The sequence below is a fragment of the Semicossyphus pulcher genome, unplaced genomic scaffold, assembly GCF_022749685.1.
Source record: "Semicossyphus pulcher isolate SPU_LCO1_2020_fin unplaced genomic scaffold, fSemPul1.0.p SCAF_17, whole genome shotgun sequence".
NCBI lineage: Eukaryota > Metazoa > Chordata > Actinopteri > Labriformes > Labridae > Semicossyphus > Semicossyphus pulcher.
The window spans coordinates 2432443-2457129 of record NW_027211681.1 but is presented as its reverse complement, the minus strand read 5'-3'; the positions used below and the strand labels follow the sequence as shown (position 1 = coordinate 2457129).

Here is a 24687-nt window from a genome sequence, read left to right as displayed (position 1 = left end):
ACAACGTGACACAAATAAAAACCAATGTAAACACTGCCTCCAATTATGGAACAATCACTTCCATTCACTCATGCTAACTCCAAATGACCCCAAAACTTGACCTACAGTGATGCTTGTTAATTTGTATCAAAGTACCTGTCTCCAATGACTCCATGCATCCACTCAGAGGGTGGAGAGATGTCACTGTGACTAACTTTGATAGAATTACGGAGAATATAAAAGTACAAAGTCTCTCTGAAGTCGGACTCGTCTCTTTCTCTCCTTCTCGCCTGTTTACATTCCAGAGCCGTGTTCAACACACAGGGATCCTCCCCCTTCTTGGGTGGCCTCAAAGTTTGTACGTTGAGTGTGTGTGTGCGTGAGTGTGTGTGTGTGTGGATGTATACACACGCAGCATGTGCCCCAACATGTGGATGACATAAACAATGGAGCAGAGAGTGGTCCACGAAAAGACGCAACAACACAGTTTGTTCTCTGCAGATACAGATGTTTTGGGCTTTGTGGTTAATCCAACTCCATGTTGACCCCCAAAGCTCACCCTTTGCTCCTTCCCCTCTTTCCTTTCTCTCCCCTGCACACTCTGACACCATACACTGTGTGTATACCTTCACCCTTCCCTCCCCTCTCCCCCTCCATCCCCTCACTCCCTGTTTCTCTTTGACTCCCTGATTGCTAGCGTATGTTGGCTGGCTGGCTGGCTAGATGAGAGGGAGGAAGAGGAAGGGATGGGGGGAGTAAGGAGGGATGAGAGGGGGAGAGAGAGATGGAGAGAGAGAGAGAGAGAGAGGGAGGAGAGGAGGGGGAAGGGACTGTGCCCTCTCATGCAGAGAGTCACATGGTGTCCCTGATTGGAGGGAAATGAGTAAAGACTGCAGCCCGGCTGAAATGGCAACAGACAAAAAGGCACAAAGGCTGAGCTGTTTGGAAACGGGTTGCACAACAAGAGAGGCTGAGGAGGAGGAGGAGGACGAGGAGGAGGAGGAGGGAGTGACGGAGGGGAAGAGAGAGATGTGGATTAAGAGAGAGGAAGAGCAGGGAGGGTGGCAAGAAAGAGAGAAGAGGAGAGGAGAGAGGTGACAGAGGAGTGGGGGGGGGGGGAGAAGGCAGAGAGCAGAAGAGCCGAGAAAAGAGAGCGAGTGGGTGATGAGCTCTGTAGGAGCGCAGGAGGAGTGGGAGGGAGGGAGGGAGGAAGGGTGAGATAAAGTGAGAGAGAGATCAGACTGTGTTTCTATGTTTTCTGCAAGGCTGAGCGGTGACGTGATTGGCTGAGGGGGGGTGAGGGGAGGGAGGGAGGGGAGGGGAGGGCAGACCTGACTCTGAGATCAGAGACAGACAAAATGGCTCCCAGAGAACAGAGAACGCAGCATCAGGGCACTGTCATCTCCCCTCACACAGCTGTCAGCTGACACCCACCGCCACCACACACACACACATCTGACTCACACACACACACACACACACACGCTGATACACACTCTCTTAAAGGCTAAGCCACCTGCAAAATGCCAGCATGAGAGGGAAAGAACTGAGGATGATGGGCAATAATGCTGATCATTAAGTTACTGTGACATACACATGTAATATTAATGAAACACTGATCATTTATATGAATTTAAACTGTCCTAAAGCAGAGCCTTGTTTCTGGTTTAATCCCATCACCCATTGGCCTGGACTAACATGTGACGCTCGCCGCTGAGGTTCCCTTGTTGCAGGGTGTCTGTTCGCCTGCCAGAGAAAATCCTGAGCAGGGAATTCACCCAGTGAGCGAGAAAATACTGTTGGGCAGCATGAAAACAAACACACCGGCTCTCTGCGGCCACAAGAGGGCGCTGCTGTCAAAGAGGATTGTAGGTCAGCTCTAATTTCTCTCCTGCTGTAATGATGCATGATGTCCCGACTGTAAATCAGAGCGATCGCTCTGTGAGGAGGAACAACGGCATCATTTGCATACAGTCTGACTTCGACAGTACATTTACATAAAAGCTCTGATTATTGTTCTTTTATGTTTTGTTGTTGTGATTTGTTTGCTCTTGTAAAGGAGAGCATCAATATTGTCTGTGTGACAGATGAGCAGTGATGGAAGAAAAAATATCATCCTTTACTAAAGAGAGTTAAAGCCAAAAAATATCCCTGTGTGTGTTTTTATGTTTATTATATTTGTTTAATATTTACCAGGAGTGGCATAATGATTTCATACATTCATCATAATCATAACAGAGTGGCTGTGGCTCAGCGGTAGGGTCGATCGTCGCTCAGTCAGGAGGTTGGGGGTTTGATCCCTGGGCAAGACACTGAACCCCAAATTTTTCCTTAAGGATTAAGTCATGAATGTGCATAGATGCTGATAGGTGATTGCCACTTAAGCCTTTGCCATCAGTGTGTGAATGTGTGTGTGTGAATGGGTGAATGTGACATGTAGTGTACAAGTGCTTTGAGTGGTCAGAAGACTAGAAAAGCTCTATATATGCACAGTCCATTTATTCTTATATAGTTCATTTTCTGCTGGCAGGAATATTTATGATTAAAAAAACACATTTTCTGTGTGTATAAAGTCTCTTGTCTCTTTACAATAATGCAACAGTAATAAAGTCATCTAATATGCAGTGATCATAAAATAAGTCTAATTTGCAATAAAGCTGCCATATCAGACTAGTAATAAGGCATACATATATATACAGTGTATTATGATGACTTTATGATGAAGCAATTAGAAAACAGGTCAAACAAAGTGGGGGAACAATGTTTGCTGTCATAATAAAAGCCACAGTGCACACTGAGGTTACCTGTGGACATCTGATGTCCGTTACACAACTAGCTGATTGTCCTCATGTGAAAGTGAGGGACGGGGTTCTTGACCAGTTTAGAGTTTTAAATTTGATAGAATTCTGCTTGCCATTTATTTTTTGGGATAATTAAAGTTAAGTTTAAATAAAGAGATATTTATGGGAGTTTGTCTGATACAGTTTATCCTGGACAGGAGATCAAGTTTATTGCATATTAGTTACATGAGGAAAACAGATGAGTTAAACATTAGTAAAGAATTGATGCAAATATGTTAACACTAAGAAAGAAAATAAAATGCTATTTTTTTTATACTTCTATTTCTTTCTTCTTTTTCTTTGTATTTTTGTAAACCTCATTGTGGCTCATCATGTTATTCAAGTGTAAACTCCTGCTCGGTCATTTGCAGCATTATCGACAAAGGCCTTACACACTCAGATCACAACATGAGAGATGCCGCAGTATAAACAGTAGAGTAGACTGTAGAAATGAATTAAATCCTCTCACACTATACTGCTCTATAACGTTTTCATAGATAAACCAAAATGTCAGTTACTGCTTAGCTGCTAAGCTAGGCTAGGTATCTTTACACACCTGTACTTTGGCTGCTTTACTACAGCATGAGGCAAATGTTCCCGTGTTGTCAGTGCATCCATACCAAAGACTATATATTTAGTCTGTACAGTCTAACAATTGTCTGATAGGTTTCATTTATGTGATTACCCAAAGGGTAAAAGGTCAACCAGACTGAGACATTCAGCTACGGAATTGGTGACACTAATCTTGGCTGCCCTCTTTAAGCTGTGATGATTTAATAAGTCTTCTGTTCTGCTGGGTTGAAGATATTTGTGAAGCCTCCATGTTTGAACCATTGTCTGCTGTCATAGCTGCAAGTTTGTTCTGTCAGAATAATTATAGGCAAACAAGTCCACACCATAGACTGTATGAAAAGATGGACGACATGACAGCTCCCTAAAAGAGAAGCCAAACATTTGGAGCGCTCCCTGCTGACTGGCTTCAGTTTAGGTCATAAAGCCAACCTCCTCCATGTTAACAGATGGGACATTAGTCAAACTATGAAATCAAAATACACGTCAGATACATTTTTCTCAAACATGGTTTCTGTAATTATTGTAAGTTCTTATAATACTGATTTATGTCAAAGTGTTCGTTTTTCTGACAAGTTTAGTTTTAATTAGTTATTTGATGCTGTAAAAAGGATGATTGACAGCTCTGTTGACAAATCTGGCTCCTGCAGCCGATCTGTTCCGGATTAGCAGAGTAGAGGAGGACCGGCGAGAGGAAACGTAACTTAAACAATTACTACAGTCATTGACGTTTCCATATCTGTGAACGTCTGCTTCAGACCAACATGAAGACGCTGTTCTGTTGTTAAATATGCCATCTACCCGCAGATCGCAAATGACTTCACCAGTGCAAGATGGCAGTGCCCGTCACGGGGGCTATTTTGGCATCACTTACGTACAATCAGAGCAGATGGAAACGCGTCGTCTCTCTTTACTTACAGTCATTGGTCAACACACATACAGGGAATTTGACTCATTTATGTGTCCCCCTCAGGTAACTAACACAACTGCAGCTTGACTGGTTAACAGAGGCAGACAACACAGGGCAGTAATTGTGGTCCTGGATTCAGCTGCATCCTTATTATTGTTGGAGAAACAAAAAAGCTTCAGAGATATTCATCAAAACGGAAACTTAAATATGGGAAAACAACTAATGAGCAAAATTTAAATTTACCTTCATGGGCTAGCTGTAGATATCTCACCTGCTAGCTGGCTCTCTTGCTTTAACTGGTTTGGTTTTCAGAAATTTCAAGTCAACAAACATCTGCTCTCAATCCTTTTAACTAAATGTTAGGTTACTGCAGCTTTGTACGTCAGTCTGCAGTCATGTTGCCCAGTAAACTAATGTCTAAGTACCATTTTGATGTTGCTGAGGTGAAGATACTTAATTACTTGTTAGTGTGTTTAATCTGTAATTCAGTCATTGTTTGATGATATATAAAATATGATCAGTAAAGTAGCTTTGGCTTTAAGATAAATGTAGTGGGCTATAAAACTCTACATTTCCTCTCTCATGGAATAAAAGTATAAAGTAGCAGTAAATTAAAGTACAAGTACGACTTCAGATGAGTGTTTTTGAGTCTGGCTCAGAGACTCTTTGAACCAAAGCCTGCCAATGTTCTCTGTTAGTGCTGAATCCTCCAGAAAGTGGCAGCTTGTCTTTTGGATCTTTTATCAGAGCTGAATCAGACACATAGATCTCTGTCCCTCCATGTGAGCCAATCAGAGCGCAGAGCTGCCAAATGTATCAAACCTGGCAGGCAGTGAAAACCGCTCCAGAGACATCCAGCTCCCAAATAAAGGAAAGAGACTAACAGTATTTCTGACTTTATTACTATGAGCATGAGACAGAAGCCGTGGTGTTACACTCGGGAAGAATCTAAGGAAACAGGAGTGGTTTTATTTTTATTCCTGTTTGGGAGAAAAACGGAAGAAACAACAATTATTAAAAGTCAGCTCTCATCTTAACACCAGGATCAGTTCAGTCAGTGCTGCTTCTACACTCACTCCAACACTAAACTGTCCCCAGATCAGCGTGTCAGCCTGCGCTGAAGGGAGGTGACCGGGACCGTCGTTATCAGAACTCTGGCAGATGTGTGTGCCGCTCAGCTTCCTGTTGACTTGTGAGTGGAAGTGGCATGCTGCACACATTTACACATACCCAGGCCACACATGCACGAAAACACACACACAAATACATGCTGACACTTGCACTGACATGCACGCACACACACACACACACACATAGTGTAGTTATCCTTCTCCCCCCTCCTCGTGCCCCTGAGCCTGACAGTCTGGACATGGGAGATATCAGAGAGAGGGAGAGGCACGAAAACAGAGTTGGACTCTGAGTTTAGTCAATGTTTAGCTGTGAAAGTGTGTTTGTGGGGGACAAAATGGCGATGTCAGAGCAGCTAGAAGCTGAAGGAGGTGAGTCTCTATTTTCTCGTGTTTCTCTCAGCCGCTTCAGCAACATAACCCCAGAGGTCAAACAAAAAGCCATTTTTTTCTTGTTATATCGCTTGGTTTATTGATGCTCAAGAGATTTCTTCACAGGTTTGGCTATGTCCCCTCTTTTTTGGACTTTCATAAACCGAATTAAACAAGTAGCTCTTGTAGGTTTGAGTGTAAGCTGAGAGGAAACATCACACCGTGCACTTTAGGGAGTTTATTCAGCCACCGCATGCTGCAGCTGTAATCACTCATTGTACATGGATTTATGGCTTTAGGTGTGAATGTATGAGTGTGAGTCAGTAAATAGGGCTAGCTGCTGAAGTGAGGGTTAGGCAGCAGTGTGTGTTTGTGTGTGTGTAATGTGTGTATGCGTGTGTTCTCGCTGGTTGGGGTGCTGGTGGAAGATAAGGCCTGCCGTATGCCTGAGAGCGAAAGAGACGGTGTGTGTAAGCCCTTCAAGCCTTATCCCGACACACCTCCCACCCCACCTCCTCTCCATCACCCCACCACACACAGACACACACACACACACACACAGACACACACACACACACACACACACACACACACACACACACACACACAAACACACTCTCAAACACACACACACATGCAGCAGGGATTAACCCCGTCATGTACCATTTCAATGGGCAAGCTTTGCAGACACACACACACAGGATTAACCCTTGTGTGTCCATTTCCATGGATGATTCTTCGCCTCGCTCCGGTTGTGACAGCATTGACTGCTCGTGTTGCCATGGCTACAGGGGCCAGCAAATGTAAGATAGGCAAATCCACATAAGTCACCCACAGCAGACACTCTAAGCTACAACTGCCTACACCTCCCCCTGGTACTAGACACACAAAGATGCTGCCAGAGGAGTGACAGGAGGCTCGTGAGCTGTGAAGTGCTTGTGTCACAAGCTTTAAAGGGACAGAGTAAATATACATAAAGTCAGGACGAGCATCTTTGTGCTGCTCGGGTGAGAGACAGGCCTCAGAGTGGCTTATGTCTGGCTCTGGGAGACACTACACTTCAAAATACTCCAGATTTCTCTGCATTTGAGTTGTCGTCTTCATTTTGCCATTGTGAGGGAGGCAGGAGTTGTGTTCTGAGACTGAAGATGCAGACAGGAAAAAGTGCAAATATTTCAAAATAAAGTGACACAGCAGCTGTGGCAGGAAATCACACAGACAGAAAAATAAACATACAATCACAGATCTTTAAACCCGGCTTCACTGTCTCCAAAATGTCCGAATCTTGGAAATGAGGTCGATTATGAGGCAGACAATTAAAATAAGAGAGACAGATGTCATTTGACATAATAAGGGGGGAAACGATGTTTAACTGATGGACCAAACAATTACATTGATTATAATTCAAATCAGATTATTCCAGTTATCATACATGTTTAAGAGGGATTATTATTATTATTGTTATTATTTTGTTCATAAGTTTGGCAATACTTTACTCATTAATATTTTTCTTTTAAAGGCCCAGTTTGCCCATTTTCAACCTAAGTCCTATCGTGCTATTATGGGGAGCAAATGCCAAAATGGTAGAGCAAAAATGCCTCAATTGCGACTGCGTAGTCTGACACAGGGAGCTTGCTAAACTACACTTCCTCAATCTAGGACACCCACCTCTGATGTCATGTCTCGTTTAAAATCGTCAGGTTTGAAATGTAGACTGCAGATCCGAAGATTTTTTTTGTATTTCGGATTCTGTACCGCTCTGACCCATTGCCTGCAGAGAAACTCCTCACTGGCTTCTCACTGGGCCGTCTGTTTCACAGGGAGCTTCGCAATGCACGCTGGGTATTGTAGGAATGTAGAATGGGCGAAACCATGAGCTGTTTGTACAACTTTATACACAGCTATGGCGCCAATTTCAAATATTATTGCTTCGATCGATTACAGAGAACATCAGCTTTGACTGACAGTGGCTTTTTCCAGGGGCGAATTGCTCCTTTAAATAAAATATAACTCGGAATGTAACTTTTTTTTTTAAAATAGGATTTTGTTCTGAGCTTTTCTTCCTGTCTCTTTACAGCAGAACACATTTATGAATATTTGGAGTGTTTCAAATGCGTCACCTTCATTAAGTTGTGGAACTGATCCTTTAAATGCACCCTGGAATGAAACTTATTATTAAAAAACTCTAAATCTGAACTATTCTCATCAAGTTACATTAAAAAAGGTTTTTGTATAAATTGTTTATCTTTGGGTCACATTATCTAAATCGTGGCTCTGAAAAATAATTCCACTTAATGATGTTGAATTATATTGTAATAATGTAGCCGCAGCAATGGTGTTCAGATGTAGAGCAGCCTCTGTAGAAGTCTGTAAACTGTTTCCACACAGCAGCTCCCTGGAGCAGCTTAATTTCCAGATAAATCATGTATGAAACATTGTGTTTTCACTGCCTGTGTAGTGTGTACACGAGTAGTGAATAAATCAGAGCCGTATTCATGCCGTGGCTGCAGCGTCCTTAAATAATCAGGGCAGGCAAAAGTGCTTCACTGATTCAAAGGAAAGAATTTTTCAACCTTGATATCGAATAGCCTATAAATGTTTGGAGTATCAGACTCTACTTTCTTTGTGGATGAAAACTGAATTTCAAATTAGTATTATGACACACACTTGCATAAATGTATGACAAACTACTGACCTAATACTGCTTGTTCTTTTTTTATACCAACTTTGACCATATGGGTGAGTCCTCGCTGGCTGTGATCTGAATATCTGATTATAATTTGAGGCGATTTAAGCAGATTTAGAGGCCTATGGGATATTCCTTTTGGCTTAGTGCTTCCTGTGTGTTTCTGTTTGTCTGTGTTTGTGTATGTGTGTGTACAGAGAGAGAAAGAGGCGAGACTCCCAGTGGAAATGGATTTACTTGCCTACCTTGGAGACAGTTCAGTGTGCAAACTGAAAGACACAATTAATTGTAAACAATCCAAGTGTGTTATCCTGACATAGAAGTTAATAAAAAGGATCTTAATCTGCTTTTGACTGATCATGCTGCATCTGCTCTGTATAGACTAGACTGCATGGACCCATAGTGTATAATGCATATATGCCCAGGCTCATGTCACTGTCTCAGTTCAGTTGTGTGCAGCAGGCTGATGTGCACTAATTAGGCAGACACGAAAACCACTTTACAGTCAGCATGATCTTTATTTCCACACACATTTCCACTCGGCTGCATTAGGCCAATTCTCATCTGTGTCAGTTACAAGGAAGGGATGGGATGTAGGGAGGAGGAAGGAAGGGAAAAAAATGCTTACCAGACAACCTTCATGTGCAGTTGTGCATTAGTGGGGGGAGGAGGGGAAGGAGGAGGAGAAGGGGGAGAGGGCGGCTGGCGGTGCTGGGCAGAGGAGAGAGGAGTAAATGCATTGCGGAGGGAGAGGAGGAGGAGGGCCTACAGCTATTGTTCATGTCCTCCCGTGAACAAAGGGCTCATCTGGGTCCGTATGTAAACCCACAGCAGGCTCCAGCCCACTGACAAGGCCTCATGCGGGACAAAACATAACCGACCGACTCCCGCTATTTCGGCCTTATTCCGTTTCAGTGTCTTGGTTTGAGGAGATTTTTTCATTGATCCTATTCAGAGGGACGTATTGTGTTGGTACGTCGCGTCCAGCGGGCCTATCGGTCTTTACGCACGAGCGTGCACTCGGTCTATCATCACGGATCTGTAAACATCAATCCTCTGATCGGACTTCTTTGCAGGTAAAGGGGTCGCTTTTCCCAAACACACACTTTTATCGCAATTTCTAACTGCTGTGGTAATTAAATGTGGTGTACTAGCTGCCGTGGTTGTGATTTAGGGTCTTATTCCACTGATTTTCCGTTGAAAAGGGATTTAACGGTCAGGCGTTAGCATGCTGCTAACACCAGCTAACTGTTTGCTGGCTGCTAACGTTAGCTTCCCCCGCAGGCCTGCACGGCGGTGATGTTTTGGTGGTGGACGAAGTCGAGGTTATTGGTCATGAATAGTGTATGTTTACATGTTTTTCTTGGGTGTGAAAGTAAGTGTTAGTATAATGTAGCGAAGTTAGCTCCCGTCCCTGAATCACCTGTTTAACGTTAGCTAACAGCTAAGTGTTAGCATTATGTTCTTTCTAATTGCCTTTGTAACCACACAGCTCAAATTTGCTTTCGCTGTTAAAGTTAGGAGTAACATATATGTTGAAAATGGTATTTGAAATCGCGGCTTAACAAAAACTTAGGTTTCGTGTCGGTTTATTTGAACATATTGCTAAAGTAGGTTAATAGTTCAGTATAACCTAGCTATCGCTAATATTCCGTTTGGACAGGCTACATGTCCCCCCTAGCAATCATGGTGGCAGTCTGGGGTGGCAGAAGTCCAAAATCACCACAGGTTCGCCTTATTTAGAGGAGATCTGGTACTGCTAAAGGAGTTTTGTGGAGTTGAAATCAAATGTAAGGACTGTTTTGACATCTGTGCTCAACTATTCAAACATGATTTGCCCTGGTGGTCTGCTGTGCATGTATAATGTATGTATGTATATAGTGTACTGTTTGTGCTTGTGAGAGAGAGAGATGAACATGATTCCCAGTGGAGGAAGTGGAGTCCAGCTGATGAGATTGTGACTGCCTGTCATTAACCGCTAACAGGAGAGGAGAGGAGCTAATGGAGCTCTCAACAGCTAATGGACACATAAGCATCGATTATTTATTTATTTATCAATCCCATTTGTTTTCCTCTGGTGGTGCATCCAGCCCATAGCATAGACGGGCTGGCTCTCACAGTAAACAACTTGAAATCCTGCCTCCACTTTGTGTATAAACAAATGTATGGCTGTTTTATAGCTTTTTCTCCCACCTGGAAGACTATAATCTTATTATTAGGATCTGTGCTACCTCTACCAATAAAACTTGACTTGTTTACTTACTATTCATTCACTTGTGAATTATACCACCCTTATGAAAATTTTTGAGACCATAGTTATACATACAGTAGGAACCAAAAATGATGTAAATCCTCTCTTTAGAGAAAAGCTGCTGTTATTTAAGAGAAGAGTAAAGTGAATACGATTATAGATGTTTTATTAGGACCACCAACCTGATGTGTGTCTGTTTGGCCCCTAAGATTTGTGTTGCTGTAAAGCCTGTGACCAAAATACAACAACATAACTATGATAGTGCGTCTATAAGATTCACAAAAGGCACATTTTTTAAACCTCTTCTGACAAGGGAAAGGCTATTTTACTTGTGTACTAGAAATACATAGGCCTATTTAACAACACTGCCGTGTTTAGAAATCACAGCTTGCCCTTCTTGAAGACATATCATAAGATATTCATATATCTTATAAGACTGAAGCTTAATTCTCCTTCTCTGTCTCCAGATATCTCTCTTTCATTCACATACTGCCAGAGGTATGTTTAATATGCAGACACAAGACAGAGAGACATTAATAAGGCGGGGCTTCACCATGGTGACGGCAGGGGTCATGACCTCGAGGCCGGCACGCCTGGTTGGCCTTTATTGGAGAGCTGGGCAATTAGAGTAGAACAAGGGATTGAGCTGTGTGTGTGTAAGAGAGATTCATCTGTTTTGTTGTTTTTTATGTGGCCGTGAATGGAGTCAGGATTGCTCTCCTTGTGTTTGCCGTTTGTAGATGGAGGGCAGCAGTTTCTGTAAGAGTGTAGTAGGGTCGCTTTGTTGTTGTTCTGTGTCTTTATGAAACCACATTGTGGATCACCTGTGAAAGAGTGCAGCCATCTGAATCGGGGCCATATTGGACAGTTCAGGCTGCATGTGCCTTCACCCTCACATGACAGTCATTCTTTGGAAGTGTCACTCCAAAGTGAAAAACAAACATTTGAAATGCCTCTGTAACTCAACTTACCGTATTTTCTTCTGTCTTTCGGCTCTTAATTTAAGTCCACTTTAGCAGTCACCCTAGTCTAGAGGTCCCATATCCAGAGACGCTTGCATCTAGTATATTTTAGTAACTTCTGAACCTATAATATAAAATGAAATGTGATGTTCATGTTCTTTATTTTTTTCTCACCTCTGTTCCAGGCTGTTCCTCCAAGTCATTCAAGCTGTACTCCCCCAAGGAGCCCCCCAACGGTAGCACTTTCCCCCCTTTCCACCCCGGCACCATGCTGGACAGAGACGTGGGGTGAGTTTTATGTCCCTGTTTCCTGTGTGTTGGAGTTTCCTCTTGCTATGGTGTTATAGTCCTGCTGATGTTTGCATTATTGCATGTCATATGTTTATATCCTTCGAAGTCCAGCCTGGGTATCATGACTTTATTTCACAAAAAATAGATAATAGTCTAGAAGACAACCACAAGTAATCTATTAAAACTAGCAGCTGGGAGTCTGACCAGTTAGCAAACTGTAGAAAGAAATTTCGATGATGGTGAACACATTGTATTGTGAGTTCGAAATTTAGGGACTTGTTGGATTTTACTTGTTCTCCCTGTCAAAGCAGCCAGAGGGTAAAGGAGAGGGGTGTTTTTTCCATCAGACCTGGCAGGAGGTTCACACATGTCCTGAGCAAATATTTTCATATTTAAGATGTACAATAAAATCCAATAAAATGTCACTTCCCAGAACCCAGTGCTGAACATTCATCCATGTAACTGTAGCCCTCAGTATACAACACATGCTGTTCAAACACCTTTTGAGGTTGAGAGCACCTGTTGGTGCAGAGAGGTTTTTAGGTGATTTTTGCGAAAGTGCACATCTGTCAATCTTCAGTTGGTCATTAAAAAATTGATAAAATTGTTCTGTGTTAGGTAGACTACTAGCATTAACTCCACCCATTATCCAGGGAAATGCCTTTTTGAGTTATAAAGATATAAAGTGATAATTCTGGTCCGGCTGTCTGTGGCTAATGTTCATTGCTTAAAGTGATTGAACGTGTGTGTTTCAGTAAGTTTGGAGGGTTTACCTCTGCAGCATTTGTGATGTGCCTCGCAGCTTGTCTTTTTTTAGTAATTAAATCTGCTACAGTTGGTGTGTGTATCTGAGAAGTGTTGTTATTTACTGTCTCCTTGTATCATCCAATTTGTGCCATGTTTGGCTTGCGGCCCAGAGTCGTAAAGACAGACTTGCTCCTGGAGGAGGGCATATTATCACCATAGTTTAATGTAATAATCTGTCTGTCTCTTGTTTCTCCAGTCCAACCCCAATGTATCCTCCCACATACCTGGAGCCAGGAATAGGGTAAGACTGTATTATTTACCATTGTGTCCAACTGGTGTGAAAATAACACAAGAAAAGATTGAGTTGTGAGAAGTAGTGCTCTTATCGCACTGTTAATCAAAATACCACAATCTAACTGTTCTTTACCCGTGTCCTGCTTTGTTTTCCTCCTCCTTCTGTCCGTCTCTGATGGAGCAGGAGGCACACACCATATGGCAACCAGACAGACTACAGAATATTTGAACTCAACAAACGGCTACAGAACTGGACAGAGGTTCGTTGACAGACAGACAGACACACACAAACGCGCAAACACACACACGCTCAAATCAAACACAGTCCAATAAATGTGCTGGTAACTGATTATTATTTCCCTTTCTGTAGGAATGTGATAACCTGTGGTGGGATGCATTTACTACAGAGTTCTTTGAAGATGACGCCATGTTGACCATAACTTTCTGTCTGGAGGATGGACCCAAACGCTACAGTAAGGAACCACAAAAACCTATAGCCTCTCAAGCCCATACATTTCAATTTTTCCGCAGCGCCAAAACATAGCTGGGCGGTGGTGTAAAGCTGCCCCAGTGTGTGTTTTTACACAGTGTTCCGGTTGCGGAAGCAAAACATGCACGCTTCACATACACACACGGCACTGTTCCGCCCTGCTTGCTCTGCCTTGTACTCTGACGCATTTTCACCTCTGTTACTACCTCCAATGCTGGCTCAGAGGCAGAACAACTTTGCCCCAGCATTCCGCCTCCATGCGTTTTTCAGACAAGACAAGGCGTAACAGAGCATAATAATACTGCCTTGAACTGGCAGTGTTTGAGGGGCTTTTGTTTCTTACATGGTGCCCCTTTTAATCCAAAGTCCTAAAAGGGACTGCATACTGTGACAATCTCTTCCTCTCTCATGCTCCTTTTTTTTCTCTCTCCTTTAAAGCAATTGGCCGGACGTTGATTCCCAGGTACTTCCGAAGTATATTCGAGGGCGGTGCCACTGAGCTCTACTATGTACTGAAACATCCCAAGGAGTCCTTCCACAATAACTTTGTCTCCCTTGACTGTGATCAGTGCACCATGGTCACCCAGAATGGAAAGCCCATGTTTACACAGGTATGTGTCTCTAGATATTAGAAGGAAAAATAGTTGAATTTTAGTCATTCCCAGGTTTGGATAAGTATGGGGGAAAAGACATTATGGTCAAATATTTGTGTTCTTAAAATATTACCCCTATTTCCTTTTACAAAATAGACAGTACATTCTGAATGGCTTAGAAAGTCATACAAACAAAGTGTTTCATGGTGTTTTGAGCAGATAGCCAACACAGCAACATTGCTGCATATGAGAGCTTGGGCCTGAGCGAGGGTGATGTCCTCCGAAGTATTGCGTGTGACTGAACGCACAATCCTGCACAGAGCTGCCTCAGCTTCTGACACGGCAGCCTGCACAACAGCTCTTCCCCAAATGTCTTTTAACTGTACCACATCTGGACATCCTCCCCCAATTGGTTTGAAATTTCAAATATACTTATAATATACTTAGCAACCCTCATAACCAAATAAAAAGTTCATCTTGACATTTGAGTTATGCAGTGATGTTGTTATCAAAAAGGAAATTCACTTTTTTGTCTAAGCAAGGAGACCATTATCACCGCACACACTAAAAAAAGTCTGCAAAGTCATAGTGATAGTAATACTTTTGGTACCCTTTCTTATAAAATAAAGTAAAAAAATAATAAAATAAAAATAAAGCCAGCCATCCCTGTAGCATACATAGTAGGAATGTATCGTGTGTGTAAACAGTTTGATTTAAAACCCATTTATTTACATAATTAACATTTAACTATTTATATTTTTATGTAAAATGTTGTTGTGAAAAATCGAAAGACAAGTCTGGAAATTTGAGTTTGGAAAAGTATGGAGGTTTGAAATTGAAACTATGATGAAGTCTCTGTTATTGTGTTCACTTGTTTGAATATATGTATGGCTGCATTTCTGTATTGTATAATTAGGGTTTAGAGAACAACATACAGTAACACAGATATTCTGAAATAAAAAACACTCATATTCTTAAGAAAATAAACAGTCATTGTCATTGTGAAGCGATTTCTTCAGCGATGTGATCACCCCAACTTACAACAGTTGTTTCAAACATGTATTGTATAATCTAACTGCAGCATACTGACCTCAGTCCTCTATTCTGCTCCAGGTGTGTGTAGAAGGGCGCTTGTACCTGGAGTTCATGTTTGACGACATGATGAGGATAAAGACGTGGCACTTCAGTATCAGACAACACCGTGAACTCATCCCCCGCAGTATATTGGCCATGCATGTGAGTGCAAGCAGAGGGAGAGGGAATGGTTACGGTTACATACCTTTCACAGATTTATATGATGATGTGTGTGAGTTTGAGCTTCATCATCTGTCTCCTTTTGATGTCTCAGGCCCAGGACCCACAGATGCTGGACCAGCTGTCCAAAAACATAACAAGATGTGGCCTGTCGAACTCCACCCTTAACTACCTCCGAGTGAGTAAAGCACGTATGATTTTTCACTCTAGAATAACACTTTCTTAAATGTTTTCCTCTTGGTTGTGTCCTGATAATGGTTCAGTCATACTATAATAGTGCCTTTTAGGAAAGTTTCAAAGTCAAGATTGACGTTGCAGTTAAATACCAGACGTTTGTTTTAGGACAGCTAGAGCCGCTGTCAAAAAGACTCTACTTACACATGGAAATTACACAAAATAAAGGCAACTACTGAAAATGATCAAATATGTCCCCCTTTCACTGTGGTAATTACCTTTTTCAGTGTGTTTAAAGTTAGTGTTGGGTGATAAAACAACTTAACTTTTTCTCAACATGGACGGATCAAACCCCCGATCGCACAGCAGACAACAGCCATTTGTTCTTTGTTTTCTTGCATGTGAAGTATATGCCGGAGTATACACGCCACTTCCAACTGCAAAGTATTCTTTTAGCTGCTCGTCCTGGTGCTGGCTAACATCGGGCTACATAAACGGGCTGTTAATGGAGCGGACGTGCTGCGGAGTGTTTGCTTTTAGCGGCTACACCTGCAGCACACACACGGCATGAGGTTGTCTGTGTTTTCGTTTCATAAAGTTACTGTCTCGGGGCTGATCACGCTGATTTAATATAATTTGAATATCGTTAGAAATGTTTGACGACATACCATATTAATAACACAGCTGCAGCCCACAAGTCGGTTTGTATTTATTTTATAAAGAAACGTGTCGCTCCACCTGGTGTCAGAGTCTGAACCAAGAGTGATAGAAGTAGGAGAGGAGTTTTGTTTTGTTAGAAGCAAATAGACTTAAAAGTCCCAAATAATAAAAAGTATGATTGTTAATAGTTTATATGAACATGAAAAAAAACACTGCATTTATCTGGTATAATTTCCAGGGGGTTTTTAATATCGCAGAACAAAAACATATCGCAATGTATGTCTTTTTCCAATATTGTACAACCCTGAAGTGGTCTGTTTACTTTGTGTGCTGTGTGAACACTAGAATAATGCTAACGTAAACAAGCAAAGCTACTAGAAACAGGCTGAACTAATGTTAGCTGCAGCCCACTCCGACATGCTCTGGCTGCTGAAGAGCGTCGATGAGACACAGATTTTTAATGAGAAACTGCAGTGTTGTTACTTGTTTTAATTATCACTTCCTCTACCAACAGAATACAGTCTTTTGAAATGTTTGATAGATAACTTTAGCTCATTTTGATGAACTTTATACTCAAGATTATTATGTGAACTTCCTGAACTCCTGGAACTCCTCAAACTGTCAGCACTATCAAATTGCATATTGTGATAGATTTTGATATTGATCGATGTAGAGTTTTTATAAATATTGTGAGCATATCTTTTGCCGAATCGTCCAGCATGAGTCAAATAGTCTGCTTTATGAATGGCTTTATGGCTTGTGATGCTTCAGTACATTCAATAAGACATTAGTACAGGTATTAGGTACAGTGTGGAGGACTTGGTCTCTCTGTACTGCATGCATCTTGTGTTCTACAAACATACGCAGAGGGATGTCAGTGTTGGATTAGAAACATCATCTTTATTTGTTTGCTTCCTGTTCTGTTCCTTCCTGTGTTCATCAGGCTTTCAGATCAGAGAACTCTGTCACACATGAAGTCATTTGCACTGAACACCAGCTGTTAATGATGCTGCTTCATCGATCAGAGCATCTCTAATGATCTTAAACACTGGGTAATCTCTAACCCGCTGTCTCTCTCTTTTCCCCCCTCCAGCTGTGTGTGATTCTGGAGCCCATGCAGGAGCTGATGTCCAGACACAAGACATACAGCCTCAGCCCCAGAGACTGCCTCAAGACCTGCCTCTTCCAGAAATGGCAGAGGATGGTGGCACCACCAGGTAAGAGAACACAAAGCCCAGATATATGCACATCCAGGTAAACCCAATATAAATGCGTCTGTAACTCTCTATACTCTTCTCTGCAGCTGAGCCGTCAAGACAAGCCCCAAACAAACGGCGGAAGCGTAAGATGTCAGGTGGCAGCACCATCAGCGGAGGAGGAGGAACTAATAATAACAACAACAACAAAAAGAAGAGCCCTGGCAGCGGCTTCCCTCTATCCAGCCAAGTTCCAGTGAGTACATTACTGCCCTCTAGTGTCGGTACTCTGCTATTACACCTCCAACACAAACATTATCACTATGTCCGAACATGAACTGCTGTATTGATTCATGGAGTGAATTTCACAATATCAAAATAGGAACCACAGCAGGACACAGTGACACTGAATTATGTAACACCTACACAAATAAAGCTGTGACTAATGCTGGCTCTAAAGTGTGATGCATTCAAGTACAGCTCTTTACCAGAAGAGTTGATTTGTTGTTGACATAGCAATACTGTTGTTATATTGTATATTTACAGTGATGTGTATTTAAGTTGCCTATAAAAAAGTAGGAATCATTCAAATATATAGTGACAACAAATCTCTTTATCATTATATATCTTTATATATCAATATAAGACAAACATTAGATAAAATAGACATAAATTCATTTAGGCAGCAACATTTTAAATCTCAGATGACTTGACTGTAATTTAATGTTTCAAGTGATTGAGGGATAAGTGTATCATAAAGGTCTAAGAGTTGGTTGGTTAATTTATTGGCAAGAACTTCCCCATGAAGGAAAAGTCACATTAGAAAAATTGTGACAAACTTAACTGAAAGTTACTAATGATTAAAAGGATTTAGAAACATTTTAAGGACATCAAGTACAGCGTCTGGTTTCAAAAAATATACAGGGTAGTTTTTTGACAGAAGGTGTGTGGGAGATAAATCTAAGTGGAAGAAAGTCTTATGCCTTAATGAGACGGAGTCCAGCGTTTTGGCTATTTAGGTGAAATGCTATGTTTGGTTAGTCAAATGCTGCTCAGCAACTGCTAAACGGCTGCACCAACAAGATTGAAGGTTTGCATGGGGATTTGATAGTAACCCTGGGGTGTAGGGTAAATATATGTCTGTACACAATATTAGAGAGCTCATCCAAAAGAAGTGCGCTAATATTTTAAAGCACTGGCTTACTGTTGTGTTAGCTGGGCCTAATCAACCATGTAAAAATCCATTTAATTTCCTTTTTTCATTTCTTAAAGCCAAAAAGCAGCCATAACATTAACAGAGCAAGTAGGTGTGTTGTGCAGTTGCTGTAAGATTGTGTCATCTTCACCTGCTCAATGTTTCTTTACTATGCAAAGCTCTGTTGTTGCTGCAGCAGCAGTGTAAATGTCGAGGCATCAAATGCTAGTGCAAAGGCATTGTGATGATTGTAAGGCTGTAATAGTGTGTTTGCGAAGGCTCACAGTGTGTGCGTAAAGGATAAAAGTCAGCGTCCACAGTGGCCCGTCTACATGTAATATTTCCCCCCTGGGGATCAATAAATGATTATCTTAATATTTAGTGGGCACAGAGTAACTTTTTTGGGTGGCCATGGTTAATGTCAAACCCTGCTTTCTTTCCCACGAAAACAACTTTTTATTCTGCGTCTCTGCAGGATGTGATGGTGGTGGGCGAGCCCACACTGATGGGAGGGGAGTTTGGCGATGAAGACGAGCGTCTGATCACGCGGCTGGAGAACACGCAGTTCGATGCTGCCAATGGCATCGACGACGAGGACAGCTTCAACAACTCCCCGGCGCTGGGCTCCAACTCGCCCTGGAACAACAAGGCCCCCTCCAGCCAGGAGAGCAAGAGCGACAACCCCACCTCACAGGCATCGCAGTAGAGCCCAGAGCCCTGCAACCTCAACACACACACCCCCTCCTCTCTGTCACTCCTCAGACCCCCCCCCCCCCCCACCCTAACAGCCACGAGCGCAACAGCAACAATCCATCGCCAACCCAGACATCACTGTCGAGCTCAGATTCATCACACACAGGCGGCCCGAGGGAGCTCAGTATGTCTTAGACTTTGTCACTGAGCCGGAGGAAGTTTCACACGTTTTCATCAATGCTGTGACTTTTTCATACCTCTGTCTCCCTTTTCCTCAGCTCACACTCAAAATGTCCCGTCTGCTCTCGCTAATATACAGTTTGGACAGCGAATGGGGGAGAAGTGATTGACGAGGCGCAGGGATTTAATCCAGGGGAGAAGAACTGTTCACACTAAACTATCTGTACAGAAGTCCACGTGTAGGTCAGTGGGGGGTGGAGGGCATGTTTGCAGCGGGGGCTTCAAGATGGTGGCGAGTTGCTTAGGGACCGCTTGTCCACCCGTCCTCCAAATGCGGCTCTCAATTCTGGTCTGCTCTGTCTGACGCGCATGTCACTCGTAATGTTTCTTAATAGAGTATTTGTGTGCGTGCGTGTGTGTGCGAATGTGTGAGGAGAGAAAGGAGCCAGTCTGAGCTTATTCGTGGCTTTGCTGAAGCAGACGGACCAGAATTTAGAGACAGTCTATAAAACCATTGAATTCACACACTAGTAGGAGAGCTGAAATGTGGCACTAGGGAAACTTCACACACACATACAAAACTAAACACATCGATTGAAGGATTTGAGTCCCCTAGTGCCCGAGCCATCTCTGATCAGACTACAATGGCTGCAGTCGTTCAAACAGAGAGCATTTACAACACACACACACACATACACACACAGCTACACATTTTAAGAGTTTTTATACAGTATATATTTCCCTAGAATGTTTTTTAATTTGTATTAAACGCCTTCATTTCAATTGTTACTTTTTTATTTTCTACCAATACTGAAAAGCTACAGACCAAGGAGCAACACAGGACTTTTATCCCTCCCCCCTCTAAAATATATTGTTTTTATCTTTTATGTTTATAAAAGAGAAATAATTTAGTGTGGATGTTTTTATTTTGTCTTTTTGTTCCTTTTTTTTGGAGATTTAAATTTTTGTGTATTTGTGCTTGTATATTTAAGGTAGTAGCAAAGTTCTGTCTGACTGTAATAAAATGTATTCTTACTTAGATTTACCTAAAGCCATCCCGATCTAATGTAAAGAAACAAAAATAGGAAAAGGAGAAAAAACACTCATGAACCCGTCCCCTCTATCTTCCCTCCTGCTCTTTCCTCCTCCCTCTTTTTTAAAACTTGTGTAAATTAAATTACAAACCCCCGAGGGTACAATGACACCATGAAGTGATGATTCACTTTATTATTTTGTATTTATTTCAGAAACTTTACTACATAACTTCTTTTTCATCCATACAGGAAGTGATTTTCTCCCAACATTCATCACAGTTTATGTACTGCTACTTTAAACTTGATGTCAAGTGAATGTGCTCACTGAATTTTAGTTAACCAGTGATTCTCATGTCTCACCACTGGCTAAAACATGACCTTCATCTACGCTGTCTCTGTCATAACAAACAGAATAAAACCATCAATCATCCGAGCATCTTCTAAAGCCAGCTCAACATGAAGTTCAGGCGGCATATTTGGTAGCAATGCTGAGTCTGTGAAGTCTGACAAACAGCTGTTTTTTGTACATTTCCATTTCCTTTACAGTCGACTCCAGCAGCAGTTATGATTGAGTTTGAATGGTGACTTGTACCTTCTCCAATCCCTGTAGAAAAATCATCGTTTGATATATATTTTTTTGATTTGGTTAGTTTCTGCCCTTGATAATTAATGTATGGTACCAATAAAAGATACATTTTCACTTTAACAGACTATGTTTGTGCTGATTTTGAAATCATAGTTACACAACTGACAATTACAGTGTTCAGTCCCTTTGAAACACCTAAATAATGAAACCTGGTTTGACAGCAGGGAGGCCAAGGATAAAAGTGAAACCACTGTTGAGAAGCTTGAGAAAACAGCGTGTACACCGTCTGGATGTAAATAAGAACCACCCAAACACAAAGTCCTTGAAACACAGGAGAGGCTGTTACCAATGCACCTAACTTATTGCATGGAATCATTTTTCTTTCAACAGCTCTCTTACTAAATGGAATGGTAAATGGACTGTACTTATATAGTGCTTTTCTAGTCTTTGCGACCACTCAAAGCTGCTTTTACACTACATATCACATTCACACTCTGATGGCAGAGGCTGCTACGTAAAGTGCCCAACTGTCAATCAGATAACACATTCATGCCTTTTGGCTATGCCACCGGGAGCAATTTGGGGTTCGGTGTCTCGCCCAAGGACACTTCAACATGTAGCCTGAGGGAGCTGGGGATCGAACCTCTGACCTTCTGATTGAAGGACGACCGACTCTACCACTGAGCCACAGCTGCCCCAATATTTTACTATGGATAGATACTTTTATTTAGTTATCAAAGAAAGATGAATCTTAAAGTTGTAATCTCGAAGATCTCAGTTTTGTTCTTTTGGCGGCACCTATGGTGATAAACGGTAAATGCAGGAGCACACTTCCCAGGTATCCAGACAGTGTTGCACTTGTGACGTCCACGGTTGGGTCCGTTCACTTCCCTTTTTAGACTGTTTTCCTTCATCTGAGTGTCGAATTTGTTTCTTTTTCTTTGGATTTTCAAGTTGTATCTGTAGTCATTTGTGTAGTTTGTTCAGCCATAGTAGATTACCGTTTACTCGCAACACTTGCAGAGACCGGAAAAGCAGCCACTTAGCTCCACCTACCCTCTCTGACAGACCAACCGCTGCTGGGTGATCGCATCACTAACTGGGCGCCGCTTGTGATTTTTTCTGCAAAAGTCACCACAGACACCCAGTCCATAATAATACAATATACTGCAAATGCAAAGGCTTCATCAGTGGGCCATAGGCTCAATCACTCAATTTTGTCCCCTGTGCCAAACAAAAGTTGCTATTTGCATCTAAAAAGCAAACACAGAACTCCTCTTATTCACCCTCTATGTTCATCATTTCACCACATCCACCTCCACCGTACATCTCAGTGGTTTTAGATGACAGCAGACCTGTTGTCTCTGTTTCCAGAACATTCTGGGACTGAAGGGCGTTCCCCAGGAGTTCTTCCTGCAGGTGTACCACACCTTCGACAAGATCCATCTATAAGGGATTATCACTTTGAAATGAAAAGAATAGAGTAGTACCTGAGATAATCAGACTTTTAGCTCCGAGTATTGGTAAAGCTCCCAAAACAACGGATCCTACAAATCCCATAATGCAACTCATTAAAGTCTTACTTGAAACTTCTCTTGTACATTCCACATCACAGTCTGTAAAACATGATTTTTGATAGACAGATTACATCATCAAGGGTTATTTGACTTATTTTATCTTACGATCCAGAGCTACTGAAAACATTAAACATCTGTGTTCACGAGCTGACTCTTCTTTGTGATGGTAACCGTCAAATTGTCATCAGAATGACAGAAGAAGACATACAGTAAAAAGTAATGCTTCAGGCTCTTTTCATTTCCCCCTTTTCTATACTGGCTGATGATATACAGCACATCACCCTGCTTCTCCTCCCTTTGAAACAAACCTCTCCTCTGTGTAGTCACATCGCTCTGCAGTCTGGCTGTCATCTGTCAGTGTAGCTGAGCTGTCAGACAGGCCTGAAGCTGTGCTGCTGGGGAAACTGGTGCTCCTAAAGTCTTATCCCCAGGGCACAGAGGCCTATGGTGTTTGGTCCTACAGGGAGTTAGATGCTTTTAGCTTTTGATCCAGGTCTACATCAGTCATTTAAGACTAAAAGGCAGAGCAAAGGAGCCCAAGGATCAAAATGTTCCCATGGTCTTTCTCGCTGGACTCACATTCACTTAAGATACTGCAAGTTTTTCTCATTTTCAGGGTACGTCGAAGGTAACACAAGCCTGCTGTCATGAAACATTACTGTATGTCACGGTTGGTGCTGATCTGGAGTGGCAGCAACAATTTGATCAGCATGGTGTGGCCCGGTGTGTGAGCTGATGGAAGGAAAAACTGTTTTTGTGTGCATGGAAATATCATTGTCTCTGCGTTGTTTCTGTAACACCCAAAAAGGTTACAGGCCATGGGTCTCTGTGTGAAACTCCTTTAGTTCATCCACTGCCTTCCACACCAGCCCTCAACACACACATTCACCTGCCAACTATCACACTTTCTCTTCAGGTATTTACTCCTCTCAATGTGTCACTGCACCTGCAGAGCTGTAAAGGCAGTCAGCAAAGCTTTCAGCCTGCTGAAACACTGAGGGTCTCCTTAGGGTCCAAGCTATAACAGCCTGATGAAAACTCTCACCTGCATGGCAGAGCAGGTGGGCTTTGTCCTCTCTCTGGTAGTTGTGATTTTTCAGTCATCACTTCATACCTACCAAACACATCTTTGTTATTTGATAATATTTGTGAGTGCCATAAAGACAAAGAAAGGGAGGATGTGTTTTTAAAGCTCTGCTCTTGGCAGACCACATATACTAAATACATCATCTAAATAAAGCCCTTTATATTATTCATGAATACGGGTCAAGTCGCTTTCTTTGCATTTTCAGGGTTTTTTTTGTCCTTCCATGCTTTTTTCTGTGTTTGTATTAGCTTCTTATTCTTCCATCTCCATTTATAGCAGAGGCCTTGAACATACTAATGACAGCAATGGATGAAGTTATAATAACAACAGTCCAAGCAGGTCATGTCTCCAGATTACTGTGATCAGCTGCTGATTCCAGTAAAACATGCAGCTTCAGTCAACTTATTAGTGCCCTTTGACACTTTAGATACAATATCTTCATATTGTTCATGTCTTTGCTACTGAGGTCTGTTAATCCTATCAGTGCTGCATTATGACATGATGTTGTTGCTCTATTGTGTCATCTGTTAACAGTGCGTCGACTCGAGCCATAGACACATACAGCTCTCTACTACTCTCAAGACCGTTTATCATGTTCCTCAGTTCAAACGGTTAATGTTTACTATCAACTTCAGACTCGTGTGACCTGTCCTAACAAAATCACAAAGATGATTCACAGGCGTCAAACACTGCAAGGGTCCACAAGGGAGAAAGAGAGTTATAGTTATGTCTTCTTTATTCGCTCACCTAATGACACTTGCAATAGCTCGAGTTAAAATATGAAAGATGATTTACTCTAATACAACTAAGTGTTAACAGATAATTAAGATAACCTATATGTAAAAAAAAAAAAAAATCTTATAAATAATCTTTTTAACACAGGACTGCTGCTTAGCTAAATGTTGTGACAGGTGGCAGTAAGAGTAATTCTTCATTATA

At 42.0% G+C, this 24687-nt stretch overlaps 1 protein-coding gene across 4 annotated transcripts in view; it reads left to right on the top strand.

Moving 5' to 3' along the window:
• The window catches only part of ldb1b (LIM-domain binding 1b), a 30375-nt gene extending 9171 nt beyond the window's left edge, over positions 1-21204 (top strand). For 2 of the 4 annotated variants that reach the window (XM_069665577.1, XM_069665575.1), the window contains 10 exons: positions 11883-11985; positions 12992-13036; positions 13214-13289; positions 13400-13502; positions 13958-14130; positions 15226-15348; positions 15461-15544; positions 17294-17417; positions 17504-17652; positions 19067-21204. In XM_069665577.1, coding sequence (XP_069521678.1) covers positions 11966-11985; positions 12992-13036; positions 13214-13289; positions 13400-13502; positions 13958-14130; positions 15226-15348; positions 15461-15544; positions 17294-17417; positions 17504-17652; positions 19067-19297 — 1128 coding nt within the window. In that variant the 5' untranslated portion in view covers positions 11883-11965 and the 3' untranslated portion in view covers positions 19298-21204. Of the gene's footprint in view, positions 1-5717; positions 5799-9178; positions 9561-11882; positions 11986-12991; positions 13037-13213; positions 13290-13399; positions 13503-13957; positions 14131-15225; positions 15349-15460; positions 15545-17293; positions 17418-17503; positions 17653-19066 lie in introns of those variants that run through there. The other 2 variants (XM_069665574.1, XM_069665576.1) reach the window with 2 other exon arrangements.
• The last annotated feature ends 3483 nt before the right edge of the window (positions 21205-24687 follow it).